The 14,361-nt window shown below is 36.9% G+C and overlaps 1 protein-coding gene across 3 annotated transcripts in view; it reads left to right on the forward strand.

Annotated features, from left to right (window-relative positions):
* The window catches only part of TBCD (tubulin folding cofactor D), a 129,600-nt gene that overhangs the window by 13,523 nt on the left and 101,716 nt on the right, over positions 1-14,361 (forward strand). For all 3 annotated transcript variants that reach the window (XM_055722629.1, XM_055722637.1, XM_055722620.1), the window contains 5 exons: positions 6,174-6,219; positions 8,992-9,124; positions 10,282-10,424; positions 11,227-11,287; positions 11,793-11,867. In XM_055722629.1, the coding sequence (XP_055578604.1) occupies positions 6,174-6,219; positions 8,992-9,124; positions 10,282-10,424; positions 11,227-11,287; positions 11,793-11,867 (458 nt within the window). The remainder of the gene's footprint in view (positions 1-6,173; positions 6,220-8,991; positions 9,125-10,281; positions 10,425-11,226; positions 11,288-11,792; positions 11,868-14,361) is intronic.

The following is a 14,361-nucleotide window of genomic DNA, read 5'->3' on the forward strand; positions in this document are numbered from 1 at the left end:
TCTCTGAAACAGCCAAGATTCTAGCAGTCTGTACATAAACATAATAAACAATTGCTAAGTGTGTAAAGCAGAACACATCCTATGAGAGACAACTAAAACTTGTGTCAGCAAGCTCAAAATTCTTTGCCCTTGGATTCCTCCAGCAATTTGTTACTTCAGGAGTCAAACTGTAGTTGCCTGGCCATTTCTCACTGAACAAGCAGGAGAAAAAAAGACCATTTTTCAGTGTCCAGGCAGTACAGCAAGGCAGCTTTTGGGAAAGCGGCAGGTTTCGGGGATGTAACCCACCAGGGTGGGGATAAAAAAATCTTTCACTTCATCAGATCAGTTTAGGGCTGCCCCCTAACAGTGGATTTCAGTCAGGTTATGGTACTATACTGCTTATGGTCTGCATTTAGGAAATAGCTTGTAGTGAAATTGGCATGGCAAAACTGCTTGAAAAAGACGTGAAACTCTTGCATTTCAATGAACTGAAACTGCAAGTTAGGTACACGATGAGTGCTTCGACGTTGCTGCACTTTGATCTGCCTCTTCGTGGCCTTAAGTCTTGGTGATTAGGTATGCTACTGTTTAATCTAACTCAGCGTTATGTGTAGAACAAGTACTACTGTTTCATGGTTCTTGTTGAAACACGCAGCCTGCATTACATATTTTAATTCCACTGATGCTTTTTTCTTTTTTTTCTTTACACCTGTCGTCAGTAATATATCATTTCACAACAGGTGTGCACTAGCAAGAATCTTTCCTTACAGTATTTCAGATTTGGTTTTTAAAACTGCCCTCTTTTGTTGCAACTAACGTTGCAGTATTGAATTAAATTCACTTTTATGCTTGGATACTTTGTATATCTGAAGGATTATAAATGTTGGATTAATTAGAAATTACTACATTTTTTTATACATTTGTTTACTTGAAGGAAACTTCTAACCTGTTTCAAGAATCTGCATTTTAAATTCTCTTGGTCTGGAGGTTTGCTTTTAAACCTGCCATTATATCAAACAGCTTTTTAGTTATTGCTGCAGGGTGTAGCACTCCCAGTTCTTGCGTGACAGAGATGTCATCATGTTGAGGTAGCCTTGGGCATTGAAACTTATTAAACCTTATTTGTTTTATAAGTGATTCAGTATACAAGTGTGAGTAATAATTAAAAAAAATAAAACGCCCTACACAGTGATCTGATGAAACTCGAGAGTCTTAAGAACAGGGCATTTCCCTGAGCTGTCTCTAATGCAAAAGTTATTTAGCAATAGCTACATGCTTATGTAAATTTTGCTCCAGGGAAGAAAGAACTCTCTAAGTCTATTCTTTCAGACCCAGAGGCACAAAAATAGATTATTTCCAAACAGAATGTTTCCCAAGTCTCAATATTTTTGGCATTCTCGAAGAATTAGAGATGCTAGGATTGTCTGTTGGCGTTATTTTTTTAAAAAGGTGTTGTTGCTTAGTGGTTTTGTGATAAAGGTATAAAAAAAGCAGTGTTGATGTAAGAAGAAGAAAAAAATTCTTAGGTCTGCAGGTACCAAGGGCACTGACCTCTTTCGGGTTATCCTGGATCTCCTCTCTGCATGGCCACAGAGTATTCTAATGTGGCCTTGTCTGATACTTCCCAGTTCTTTCCTTCTCACCAGAAGTACCGTGGTTAGTTGAGGGTTCAGAAGTTCTGTTACAGTAAGACAGGTCATTTTTCCTGTTAGCATATAGTGCTGTCTCAAGCTGCTATTATTATTTTTTTTTCTTCTAAGTATTTAAAATCTGGGGTTTTGGATAATCTTGTTAAGATAGAAAGGAGCTGTTTCTGTTGGATCTCTGTGTGTTAGTCTAAACTTCTTAGACTTTCAGCTGATAATTTAACTGAAGATCTCATGAAAACTGAACTCCTTTTGCCACCCATTTAACTGGGCTCTGTGTGGAGGTTTGACCTGGCAGATACGTGACCCACAAAGGAGTACTATTTGCGTTGAAGACACAGTAAGAACAAGGGATTTAAGTGATCTGTTTTACCATTAGCTGCACATACGATGCATTAAATATTCTCTGCTTCGCAGTGAACTTACTCTGACAGCACGTCCTCCCTCCCCTTGTTTACCTCCCCACATCTGGCCTGGAGGCAGGGATGGCTGATAGCTTTGCCTGGGCCTGGATATTGTGTGACTACTAGGGGGTGCTCCAGAGTAATGAAAGATACGATTTTCTGCTCTTCCCACAGAGCTGAAATTATCCTCCCCGATCCCTGACTGGGCTGGTTACAACCAGGGGGTAGATTCAGAGTTGTGTCTCCTGCTCGGCAGGAAGATACACTTGCTACCAAACAGTCAGGCCACCCTTAATGGTGATTTGTATAGCTTGGGGAACATGTCCTGGAGATGATCCCAATTGATATATCTCATGAAGGTCGGGCCTAAACTGGGTTATGCAGACAATTGGAAGGTGTGGTGTGTTTCTTCTGTGATTACTAAGAAACTAGGCTTTGTTTTCCTTGCACCATGCTATTTCTAAAGCAAAACCAGACTTGACAGTCGTCATTGCTTGCACACCACTGATTTTCTCTAATTTGTAGGTGGCTTAATTATTTATAAGAGATGGAGTCACATACTTTTCAACAGTTCAACAGGTTGGGTAACTTGTTGTATGCTGTATGTCCTCATTAAAGTGAAGAGACCATGGCGTAACTTTGATTGCCTGGATACTCTAACAGGCAGGCTCCTTACTTTCAGTATGGTTAGTTGCTGACACTAAAACGTCTATGCAGGTGGCAAACCAAGCTTATTAATTATTTTGTTTGTATCAGATTTTTTGAAATGGTGTGCCTTGGATGTTTTTCTTCCTTCAAGGCAGGAAGTTTAAGCTGCATATTGTAATGGCGATTCATCCTTTTTTCTCTTCTAGGTTTTTTTTTTTCCAGGTTTTCTGTTCATGCATCATGTACTTTTCAGTATAACCCCTGTAAGCTCTAGGTTTGCAAGGTTTTTCTGAGACAGCAGCTTTGCCTTACATGTGTGACTGTTTGTAGCATGTGCTGGAAGAAGTTATGTACCCTTTCCCCCTTCCACTACCCCAAAGGCCAACATCAGTTAGTCCTCTTTTGTTTCCTGTGGACAATATAGCTACCAAGCTTAAAAGTTTGGGAAATTTTGGCTTGGGAATGCTTTTGCATGCTTTGACTCATAAAGAAGTAATGAAAACTTCTTTTCTTGACTTCTCTACAATTGGAGAAAAACCCCAGATACTGGATTTCCTGCTGTGTTGAATACCTGTAGAGTAGTTCTCAACAGTTCGACTATTACCCATTTACTTCTGTAAAAATAGTTTTAAAATGGCTGTTGAACTTTTCTTTGATACAGAGAAATACCTGGTGGATCACTTGCTGAAACACAGTCGTCTGGTAGAGGGTTGTATCTGACCTGCAATGTATATTTTTGTGCAAATAGAGCTTTCTTTCCTTTCAGACATTTGGCATTTGCAGCTGTGTTCATTCCAAAATCAGTAGGTAATGTATTTTATTGAACAAAACCTATGTAAATATTAAGGCAAATTTTTAGTTATTAATTTAAACACAGTAGATACGGTGTTCTTTGGTTAATTTTTACTTCCCCTAAAAACTTGTGTTGATAAAATAAAATCCCTTAATCCATCTCAATTGGTTTACAGCAGTTGCTGTGATGATTTTAACATCTGAAAGGATATTACAAATCCTTGCATTCTGTTTGAGAACAGATGTTCTGTGTTGAACATTAGATACCAAACCAGCTTATTTTAAGTACACAGTGAAACTGCTGTAGGGAAACAGTGTATGTTTCACTTTTTTGTTTGGAAAATAATAGAAATGGTTGTGAAATGGAATTTGTCAAGTTCACTGTTCTAAGTGGATTCATAGGTGTGTGAGGCTGTTTTCTTGCTTTTTTCTAGAAAAGCATTAAAGTTTTCTTGTGTAATATTTGAAGAGTTTTGTCGTTTCCTGATGGTGTCTTGGTTAATTTCTTCCCACATCTTGCTTCGAGGTGGTACCTTCTAGTTACGTTTTTCCTGAGTAGTCAGAACTGAATTCAAATTTGGCCTTAAGGATGTGAAAACTCATGGAGAAACTTGTAGAAAGGTGCCAAATTTAGGAACTACATAAGACTGAAAACATGTAGATGTTCTGAGGAGTCTATTGCAGGAGCTCCTGGGCAGTATTCTGAGAAGTGTGAGTGTAGATATCCAAATGCATTTGTCCAGGAGCATTCCCAAGGGTATATTTAAAAAGCTGTTTCTTTACATTATCGCTGCTTCAGGCATTATACTGTGTTTTGTTTGAATATGCTTGAATATAATCCTAATAATTTAGAGGCCACCTGTGTGTGTGTTTGCTCTTAACTGGTCTTTTATACAGAAAGAAGTAATTGTGAAGATGAGGCACTGCAGAAATGCTGTAGTGTCTCCTAGCATCTGCTACAAACTCGCAAACTTTGTGAAGAAACCATTTGATAGATTTTTTTAAAGCAGAACACAGGAAAAAAGTGATGAAGAGAGGAGCTTCTGCATGTTTCAGCAGAGGTAGAAAAACTTTAGAGGTCCTGTAGTTCTGTCAATTATACCAAAGGTTTGCAGATTTTCTGTCATCTTTTCTTCAGGCTTTATAATACAACCAGATTTGTTGTATGTTAGTTGGAAATATTTTTGTTTTGGATACTGATATGGTATATTGATAAAAGCTATGCTGTATTTATACTGTTTGTGTTGGTAGTTATTTCTGTTAGCTGTTCTTCTGAGTCTGAAGCAGTTCTGTAGCATTACTGAAGTAAGCCTTACAATTGCCTAGTTACTCATGAAAGCATTAAAAATCTTAAATAATCCGATATTTATTATGAAACTTTCCTATACAGTTTGTAGTATGGCTGATCAGAAGTGCTAATTTAGGATCCTAAAATGCACTTTAGTAACAAAACAAAATAGAATGGGTACATAGCCTAAAGGTGTTTTTATTGCCTTTGTTGCTCTTAACCACACCTGCAGTATGGGAGGCATGTGTGTGTTTGGTATGTGTGAGAAAGTACATATTTTTAAGGTAAGTCTGTTCTTGTTCAACTCCTAGGCATATTTATTAAGGAAGATTATTTTTTTTTTTTTTCTGGTGGATGACAAAGAAAAATAAGCAACTGAACACAGTAGTTTTGAACCATACTAAGTGAACTGGGGAAACTTTCCATGTGTAACAATTTTGTCAGGTGTTAGTAGTCCATTGGTTTCACTGTAGTGCTTGGGTCTTCATCTTACTGGGCTATTTGGTTGTATATAAAATTGTTTTGGAAACTTTTTGCTCTTTGCTTCTTTAAATCCCTCATCTCAGGAATTAAAGTTTGCCTGTTGGAGGTATGTTTGTAGCAGATTTGCACTCAGAGATTTCTGTAACTGGTTTTGTTTAATATGGAGTTCTCAAAAGCTGTTGGAGAAACAGAGTAAAATACTCAGTAGTTGAGCCTGTACTGCGTCCTGTCTGTCAGTGTGCGGTTACTACTAATAACAGCTTGCTCACATGTGTCTGCCTGTCCTGCTTCTCAGCGATGACCAAAGGGTTGGTGTGTACTGTGCGCTGGGGTGTCCAAGTCATGATCAAGGCTTGTTCAGTTTGGGGCATTCAGTGTCAGGAATCCCAAAGAGGATACAGCGTTCTCCTGGTTCTTCTACCTTTATTCACGTTCTACACATTCTGCTTCACTTTTTAGAGGTTCAAAGCAACGTGAGCTGTTGGAGATAATAGCTGCTGTGGTTGCACCTGCATTGAGCTTGTGTGACCAAGCACTGAGCTGGGTGGTTCAGAGGCTGAGCTGGCTAAAAACTAGTGGCTTTTTTCCCCCCTTTTTCCCTTCCTTTCTTGCACTCTCTTCTTTTTGTGTTCCCTGCCCGCCGCCCTCCCTTCTCTCTTGAGTTTTTTTTGGCCAACTTGGCTCCCTGAATTTGTGGCCTGTGTGATTGTATGGATGGGAGGAGAGCGCTGCGTTTACAGTATCCTTACTTTACAAAGTAGTAAAACTGCAAACTGCTCCCTAAGATTCTTTTCATTCTATGCTATTTAAATTATTAAACACTAAAGATTATTGCAAGAACATTAAAAGTCATTTTAGAATTACATGCTTGATATATTGTCTCTTAGACTCTTTATATTTTCATGTCTCTTTTCCCTATTTTAATTGTAGGCACAGTTATTTAAACATGGCAAAAGAGAAGATTGTTTACCATATGGTAAGTTTGTAATATCCTGATTTCTGTCTCTAAAGCCATTCCAATAAAAAAAAAAAAAGAAAGAAAGATGACAAGTGGTACTGTAAAGAATGAAATCAACAGGGAAGTTAGAAAGCATGCAAAATGAGGGGGGGGAAAAAGAAGAGATGACAGTGAGGGAGGAGCAGACACCACTGGGGAATGCTGTGTTTGAACAGCTTACCAAAGAATTTGGCAGGTGATCCCATTGGCTATTGCTGTAATACAGGAGCTGAACACAGAACACACAAACTGTAAGATGTAGAAAATATTTTTTAAAACTCATTAGAACAGGAACTGGTTCTATAGATGTTACTGCTGAAAATTTTGCAGAAAATCTTCAAGTTTTAACATAAGCACCCAAGTATCAATAACCTGCTGTGTAGATGACCCAGCTGGAATCGTGTAGTGATGCTGTCAAAATGAAAAAGCTTTTAGTGGAAAGAGATTATAATGGATGCAATTAGGGATAGACAGGTACCCAAAAGGAGAGCAAGGAAGTTTCTGAACAGTGTAGCTGCATGCTGGAATTACATTCATCTCATGGTGAACCCTGGAATATGGTCAAGACTGTCTGCAAAATACTAGTTTGTTTTTTATTGATAGCATTAAAGAGAGGTAGGGAAGGATGGTGGCTAATGACAAAACACAGCAAAAGACCTTGTCCGTTTTATGCAGTGTATCAGAGCCCCAGAAATGGGGTTTGTGCTGTTGACAAGAATCAAGCAATGATGTAAATCACTTTACAATGTTTACGTTTTCACTTAGTGGAATTATTTTGACTTCCAAAAAGAAACTTCATAGATCTAGTGCTGGAAACACTTTTGTTCTCCCAGTTATTAAGTCTGAGATGCAGATGCTTCCTTAAAAAATACCTGAGATATGGGTAAAGGCGGAGATAAGATAGTGAAGACAGAATGGAATGGCCTATGTGCTGCATAGCTGGTCAGGAAGAAACAGAAAATATTGAGGAATGTTGTTGCATAGAAATAATGGGCAGCACTGTGGAAGCTTAAAGAGTACTAAGACTGCCAGATAAGCAGAATGATAGGCTAGATGAAATATGGTATAACACAGAATTATGTAATCCGAAAGATGAAACTGTGCAACACAGTAGTCATAATTAATATGAAAAGAACGTATTTGGCTCACAATGTTAACCTTGCTGGTAAAATGAGACGTTTTGGTCTATGGTATATAGAAAGGATATTCTATAAAGCTATGGCTCTGGTAATAGAAGAAAAAATGAGGGGCATACCAATGAATACATTTACTATATAAAAGACGGAATGCTCACGACTGAGAAGCAAATACTCAGACAGAAACTGTTTGGGATAAGAAAGTACGAGAGACAAAAAATATCAAAGATTTTTAATTATTACAGTTTGTTAACAGATCTCAGAATAAAATAGGAAAAAATTAGACAAACGTCAAAGGAATACACTGTTTAAAATCTTTTGCAACATAGAACTTAAATTAAAAATAAGCACTAGTCCTGAAGCTATTTGCATGGCTCTGTAGATATTTTAGCAATTCAAGAGTTGGCAGGACTTGGAAGAGGCTTGTATTTATATATTCTTAATTTTTTTTCTATCTGTGAATATTGATGTTTCTGCAGTCTCTTCCTCCTAAACCATTAGTCTCTCTAGCTTTTACAAGTGCAAAACGTTTGCTGGTTGCTGGAAAGTATCAAAGTAATAGTCATTACTGGCTTTACCTTTTTGTCTGCCTGTTGTGTTTTATTAATATTTTAGTATGTCAGGATAAATCATAAGGCTTTCCAAAACCTGAGGAGATTTTTAAGTCACGTCCTACAATTTCCCAGACTTTGAAACAATTGTTGAATCTTTGATGTCTTAGAATTTTGAAAACCCTAATACAAGACTGGAGCAAGAGGTTGCAGCATATTTTGGCAGCATGATTCCATATTTGCAGTGCTTATAGAATGACAGGTCCTTCAGAGCCCAAGTTGTTAGTCTCTATTAACTAATGATCAGCCTTCAAATCAATCGTTAATTCTTTCAGGGTCAAAATGTAAAAGGACTATTTTATTTGTAACAGGAATGTGTTCCTTGTGAAAATTTTGAATCCTGGAACTTTATACTAATTAATCCAAGATTCTCCTTTTGTCTGGGTGGTTTTTTTTTGGTTTTTTTTTTTTTTTTTTTTTACTTTGCTGGACAAATAACTTTGTTACCTTTGATGTGCACAAATGAAAGGTTTTGTTGCTGATTGTTTACACACACACAGACTATTTCTCATGTCTAAATGTTTATGGGCATTCATAGTCATTAAAATTTCTGTGCCAGAGGAGTTAAGTTGGTGCTGCCTGAAAATAATAAATGAGAAAAGGGAACTCTTTTCTTAGTATGCAGAAAGTAACTGCAGAGCAGATGAATTAGATTTTCTGACTCATGGTTCTGTTAGACTACTGAAAATTCTTAGACCCCAAATGATACTTCAACATGTTACTTCCAGGGAGAGTTAGAGGCATAAATACTCTAAGAATCTAGATCATTATATTTTTTATAGTCAAAAGTAATCCTTAAAGCAATCCTTCCTGTTGGTAGGTGAATGATATCACCACTATTTGACCAGTGTCAAAGCTACTACAAAGTAGGTAATAAGGCATTTGCATTTCAGTAATACCTTAAAAATCTAAATCTTCTAAAGAACTTTCAAAACTTTACAAAGCATTGTTACTGAGATATTTTTTTTAAAAAGTTCTTCTAGCATATTTATTTTCTTTTACAGCTGCTACTGTACTTGAGTGTCTTGATAACTGCAAGCTGTCAGAAAGCAATCAGATGGTTCTTCGCAAGCTAGGGATGAAACTTGTTCAACGACTTGGACTGACATTTGTGAAACCGAAGGTAGCAAAATGGAGGTTAGTTCAAAGCTGAAACAGTAAAAAATAAAATCCAAAAGCAATCAAAAAACTTAAAAATATCTAAACCCATATATTTGATTACTGGTCTTTGGCCCTCCCAACCTCCCCTAAAAAGAGAAAGAAAGAAAAAAATCCATGTGCTGTTTGGGAATGAACATATTCTTTATTTGCACGATTTGGAAAAAGTAGGTTTCTTCCACTGTTTAGTTTCCTGCATTTCTTTTCAATTTTGGTAGTAAACTAGTGCTGTGACAAGCCAAATCTTTTGACTGTTCATGTTGCATGTTACACAAGCGAAGCCTATTCCTATATAATGCATAACTTAGTAAAGATGGGAAGACAGTGACTTTTGTTACTGAAGTTGATGTAATACAGTTCTGTAAGAGTGAACATAAGTTTTTCCATTACATAGTTCTACCTTGATTCCATAGAAAGTTCACAGGGGAAAAGTGGTTTGCAATCCCACTTTCGTTTTGCATATTAGTCAGGTTTTGGTGTCTGGTTTTACTTATTGCCAGAAGGCAAACTCTTTTTTAGATTTCTCGCACTGATATTTTAAAATTGCAGGCTCCCTTGGTGACTATTTTTATTGTATTTCTTTTACCAAGTTTTGAGAACGTCCTTAGGCATAGAAAATTCTTTTTAGGTGGAGAGTGTACCTTGCCCAATGGCAAAAGTCAGTTTAGCATGTAAAGTATAGCTTTTGTAAGAATGTATCTACACCACAGGCTAAATATTTGACTGCACCTTGGTCAGAAAGTACTAAGCTAGCTTTAAAATTTAAAAAATACATTCTAATAAGTTGATTTTTTTTTTTTGCTTTGTTTTTGGACAGGCTTTTAGGGCATGGGAATGTTGCCTCTCCCTATTGTCAGCAGTGCAAAGTAGGTTATACTGAAACAGGAAAGGGAGAGATAATGAAAAGGAACCATTTAAATAGTCTAGCTCTTCTCACCTTGGAAAAGAGACAACTGGGTCAGGAGGAAGGAGAATGAGATACTTTTCCCTTTTCTTTAAAGCAGCCACTAAATAACTCGAGAGCTGTGCACTGGGAGGTATAGGAACTGGACAAGCAGGCTTTATGACAGTATGTACCTATTTCAGCTGGAGCTCAAATCAGAAAAGTAAATTAATTGTGTCTGTTTCTTGCACAGATACCAGCGTGGCTGTCGCTCTCTGGCTGCCAATCTGCAAGCTCAGGGTTCAGTTGTGCAGAATCAAATCATACCAGTTGCTGCTGATGAAGCTGCTGATGAAGAGGAATATGACATTCCAGGAGAGATTGAAAATGTTGTAGGTGTGTTAAAACTGGACAGAAAGTACCCTAATGCTTGCAAATTAAACATATACTGGAGAACATGTAATAGGGCTAAGAAAGTCATGTGGGTATCTGTGCTAACGTGAACAATTGGAAGACTATAAAATTTCAGTCTATGCAACTGATTAAAATATACTATATTTTTGTCAAATTATTTTGATTTCAGCATCTCAAGCAGAAACTCAGTACTGTAGCATTTGTTTTGGGGTTGGGGGCTGGAGTTATTGAAATGCATTTTACCAGTTTTATCCAGTAATAATGAAGAGATATCTTGAACCTTTCACAGATGGAAGGATGAGTTAAAATTCTTAATGAAACACAACACAAAAAATTGTGTTACATGAAAGCTAAAGAATTATGGCTGAAATTTTTAAGCTGTGGCAGCATCAAAGGAAGAGCATTTTTTTATTAGTATGTGATCATAGAGCAGGTCTTCTGCTAGCTTGCTGCTGGGTGTGCTGTAAATAAATAGGCAAAAATTGCATCAGAAGATTTTGTAGCTGAATAGTTTAATGAACCACTGAAAGAAGCACTATAAGTTCCATCTTAAGTCTTCCACAGTACTTAAAATTTCAAACCAGATTTTCTCTTTTAGAAAACAATTTTGATTTTTTTTGATTTCAAGTGGTACTTCTGTGACTAATAGAAGAAATCTAGATACAAATGATTTTATTTCAGCTGAGGCCGTTGTGTTAAGAGGAAAATGAATTTTGAACATTTCAAGATATCTTCCTGTTATTAATTGAGAATAATTGTTTTTTTTAAATAAAATTATCTGCAGAGCAATTGTTGGTTGGACTGAAAGACAAAGACACTATTGTCAGGTGGTCTGCAGCAAAAGGGTAGGTTTCTTATGGTTACTCTAAACTAATAAAGTAAACAACATAGAAATACAGTCCGATATAATCAGTGTTTGATAATTTGTGTGTAATGTCAATATTCATGCTTCAGATGGCTTTAGTACAGCTTATGGTATGAAGCCATGTTTGTATCTTTTTCTGATATGAAATTGGCCTAGTCTTTAGGAAAATTTCAGATAGGATTGGAAATAAACATTCTGGGTAAGACTTGATTCGAAGGGTAAAGTAGCATTTCTTCAAGATGTGGTTTGGTTTTTTTTTCTCTTCCACATTAAAAAATGTATTTCTGTGTTAAGTTCGCTATTGTGTAGCTTTTGCTTCAAGTTTGAGATTGTTGGTTTAGGGTAATGTTTTAGGGTAGCGCATTGTCATCTTGAAGTCAGATATCTTATTTTAAATTTCCAGTAATTTTTTATAGGACTTATTCATCAAATGCAGTACTGATGAGTCACTATATGCTTTTTTTTTCTCCTTTTAACTTCTATAGAATTGGTAGAATAACTGGAAGACTTCCAAAAGAATTAGCAGATGACGTGATTGGGTCTCTGTTGGACTGTTTTAGGTAAAAATCTTATTCACACTTTACATGCATCTGAAACATGTCTGCTTATGAAACAGGAGAACAACAGTTAGGAAGATAGGTCTAAAAATCTTTAAATTTTATTGTCCTTTTTCTCCCACATTTCAAAATCTTCTAAGGCACACCTTGACCCCATTCTGAAGTAATATGGAAGGACAGAATTTGAACTTTGGGAAAACAAAAATAATTAAAAAAAAGAGCACCTTAACTTGCTGCTTTAAAAATTCCTGGTGTGCTTAGGTCTTGAGTGTTTGCATCTTCAGAAACAAAGTAGGACTGGAAATGATACTCAGAAGGGTTCTGAGGATCACCAGAGATAAGAAGCAATCTCTATGTGAGGGGAGGCCAAAAGATCTAGGAAGCATGAGGAATAAATAAATGGGGTATGATAGAAGTTTACGAAATCATGAATGGCATGGAAATGAAGCAAACTAAAGTATCAGGTGGCAGGTTTGGTACTGCCAAGGAAAAGGTGGTAGTTATTCACACAGCATGGACTTAAACTCTAAAAACTTCTTGCCACAGGATGTTGTAGATGCTAAGGAGTGTATGCTGGAACAAAAGTGTTTTCCTTTTCTGCAAACTTGTCCCTGATCTGCTAGAGTTTGGAAGTGTGTTGGCTAGTGTTGCAGTGTGCTTGTTGTTATACCGTACCCAAGGCCTGCACTGTTGGCCATGTCTGAGAGAGGCTTCTGGGCTAGCTGGGACATGGCTTTGGCCCCATAGAGCTGCTAGGATGTCCTTTTGATGCGCTTTATTGTTGGATGTCTTGTTTCTGTATCCATGTAGAGCATGTAAAGAGCTAAATTATTAAACAACTATCATGCTTTTTTTATATCAAATTGTTCATCAGGTCTGCATTGGGTACTTGAGCTTTAAGTTCTAAATATGTGTTTTAGATTAAGCTAATAACAGAAAGAATTCCTTTATTGACAGCAAAAAATATTGGTAATGTTCAGTTCGTCACTCAGGTGTACTTGGTTTTAAAAAATTTTCTCATATTGGTTGTGAGTACAAATTTAAAATACCAGCTCAAAGGATAACCCATCAAAAAAAAGAGGTATGAAGTCTTAAAAACTTGCAAGGAAAGTATCTACTTAGCCGATACTTCCACTGTTACTGTGATTAATTTAAGAGGTGCTGTTGATCTCAATTATCCCTGGAGCTTCAAAGACCTGTACTCACTCTGTTTTCTTTCCTTGTTTTTCAAGTCATAGGGATGAGTAATCCAACTAGTAATTGAGTGACCTGCTTTCTTCAGAAGCACCTGGGAACAAATGTAGACAAGGACAAAGGGAATCTCTTCTATATTCTTTGCACTAAATATTTAGTGACCAAGATAAAAATAAGTCAGTTTCTCACCAGATATGTATCTTGGGATAAGAAGGGATTCCTTCCATGTAGATTGATTACAAGAAAGGAGACAGGGAAGAACTAAACGGTAGTTTTTCACAATGTAGTGAGATTATCAGCACAGTTCCACGGGGGTCTGTATGAGCACTGTGGTGTTCAACATGCTCTTAAAGAATCCTGAAAAAAAGATGAACAACGGGGTGAGGAAATCAATTGATAGTTTGAAGTTAGCTAATGTAATGAAAACTAAAGGTGACAGAAAAGAAAATGTTATATAAGCCTAAGTTAAGTAACTAGACAGTAAATAACATACGAAATACAATGTCTAATGAATGCAAACTAATGCACTTAGGGAAAAATGCACCTAGCTGTAAAACGGTTATTGCTACTCAGGAAAGAGATGCTGAAGTCACTGATGGTTCTGTCAACATGTCAGTGGAGTGCTCAGCAGCTGTCAAAAAAAAGGCAGCAAATGGAATGTTAGATGTTATTAGGAAAGGAAGAGAGAACAAAACTGAATCACTGAAAAGTGATTTAACTGATGGGGATTCTTCCAAGTGGAAAGAAATAGTAGAGGGATATAATGGAGAGATATAAAATCATAAATATGAAAGAGGGAAAGCAAGTAATTGTTTACTGTTCACTCTTTCTCATAATGCAAGAACTGGGAAGCATCAGGAAGTATGTTTTCACGCAATTATAATTAAACTGTGGAAGTCATTGCCACAGGATGTTATGGAAGCCAAAAGTGTAAAGGGAGTTCAAAAAAGGATTATACAAATTAATGAAAGAGAGTCCCATCAGAGGTTATTAAATATGACATTCTAGCTGCAGCCTCTGGCTTGGGATGTCTCTGTGTGGCTGATTGCCAAAGCTAGGAGGAGGCTAATGGGGGAATGATCCTTTACGCTTCATCTTTAGCTATACATCTACTGTTGATCCATGTCAGAGACAGGATACTGGGAGAAACGAAGCTTTGATATGACCTAGTCTGTCTGTTCAACGTTTTATTCTTAGATTCCTATCCCTAGTTTAATACAATATGAACTTTTTGCACGCTTAGTCATGCAATGTGTAACCTTTCCCCTTTTCAATCCCATATCTGCCAGTCCACCAAAAAATG

Source organism: Falco cherrug, chromosome 1, assembly GCF_023634085.1.
Source record: "Falco cherrug isolate bFalChe1 chromosome 1, bFalChe1.pri, whole genome shotgun sequence".
In the NCBI taxonomy this organism is placed as follows: domain Eukaryota; kingdom Metazoa; phylum Chordata; class Aves; order Falconiformes; family Falconidae; genus Falco; species Falco cherrug.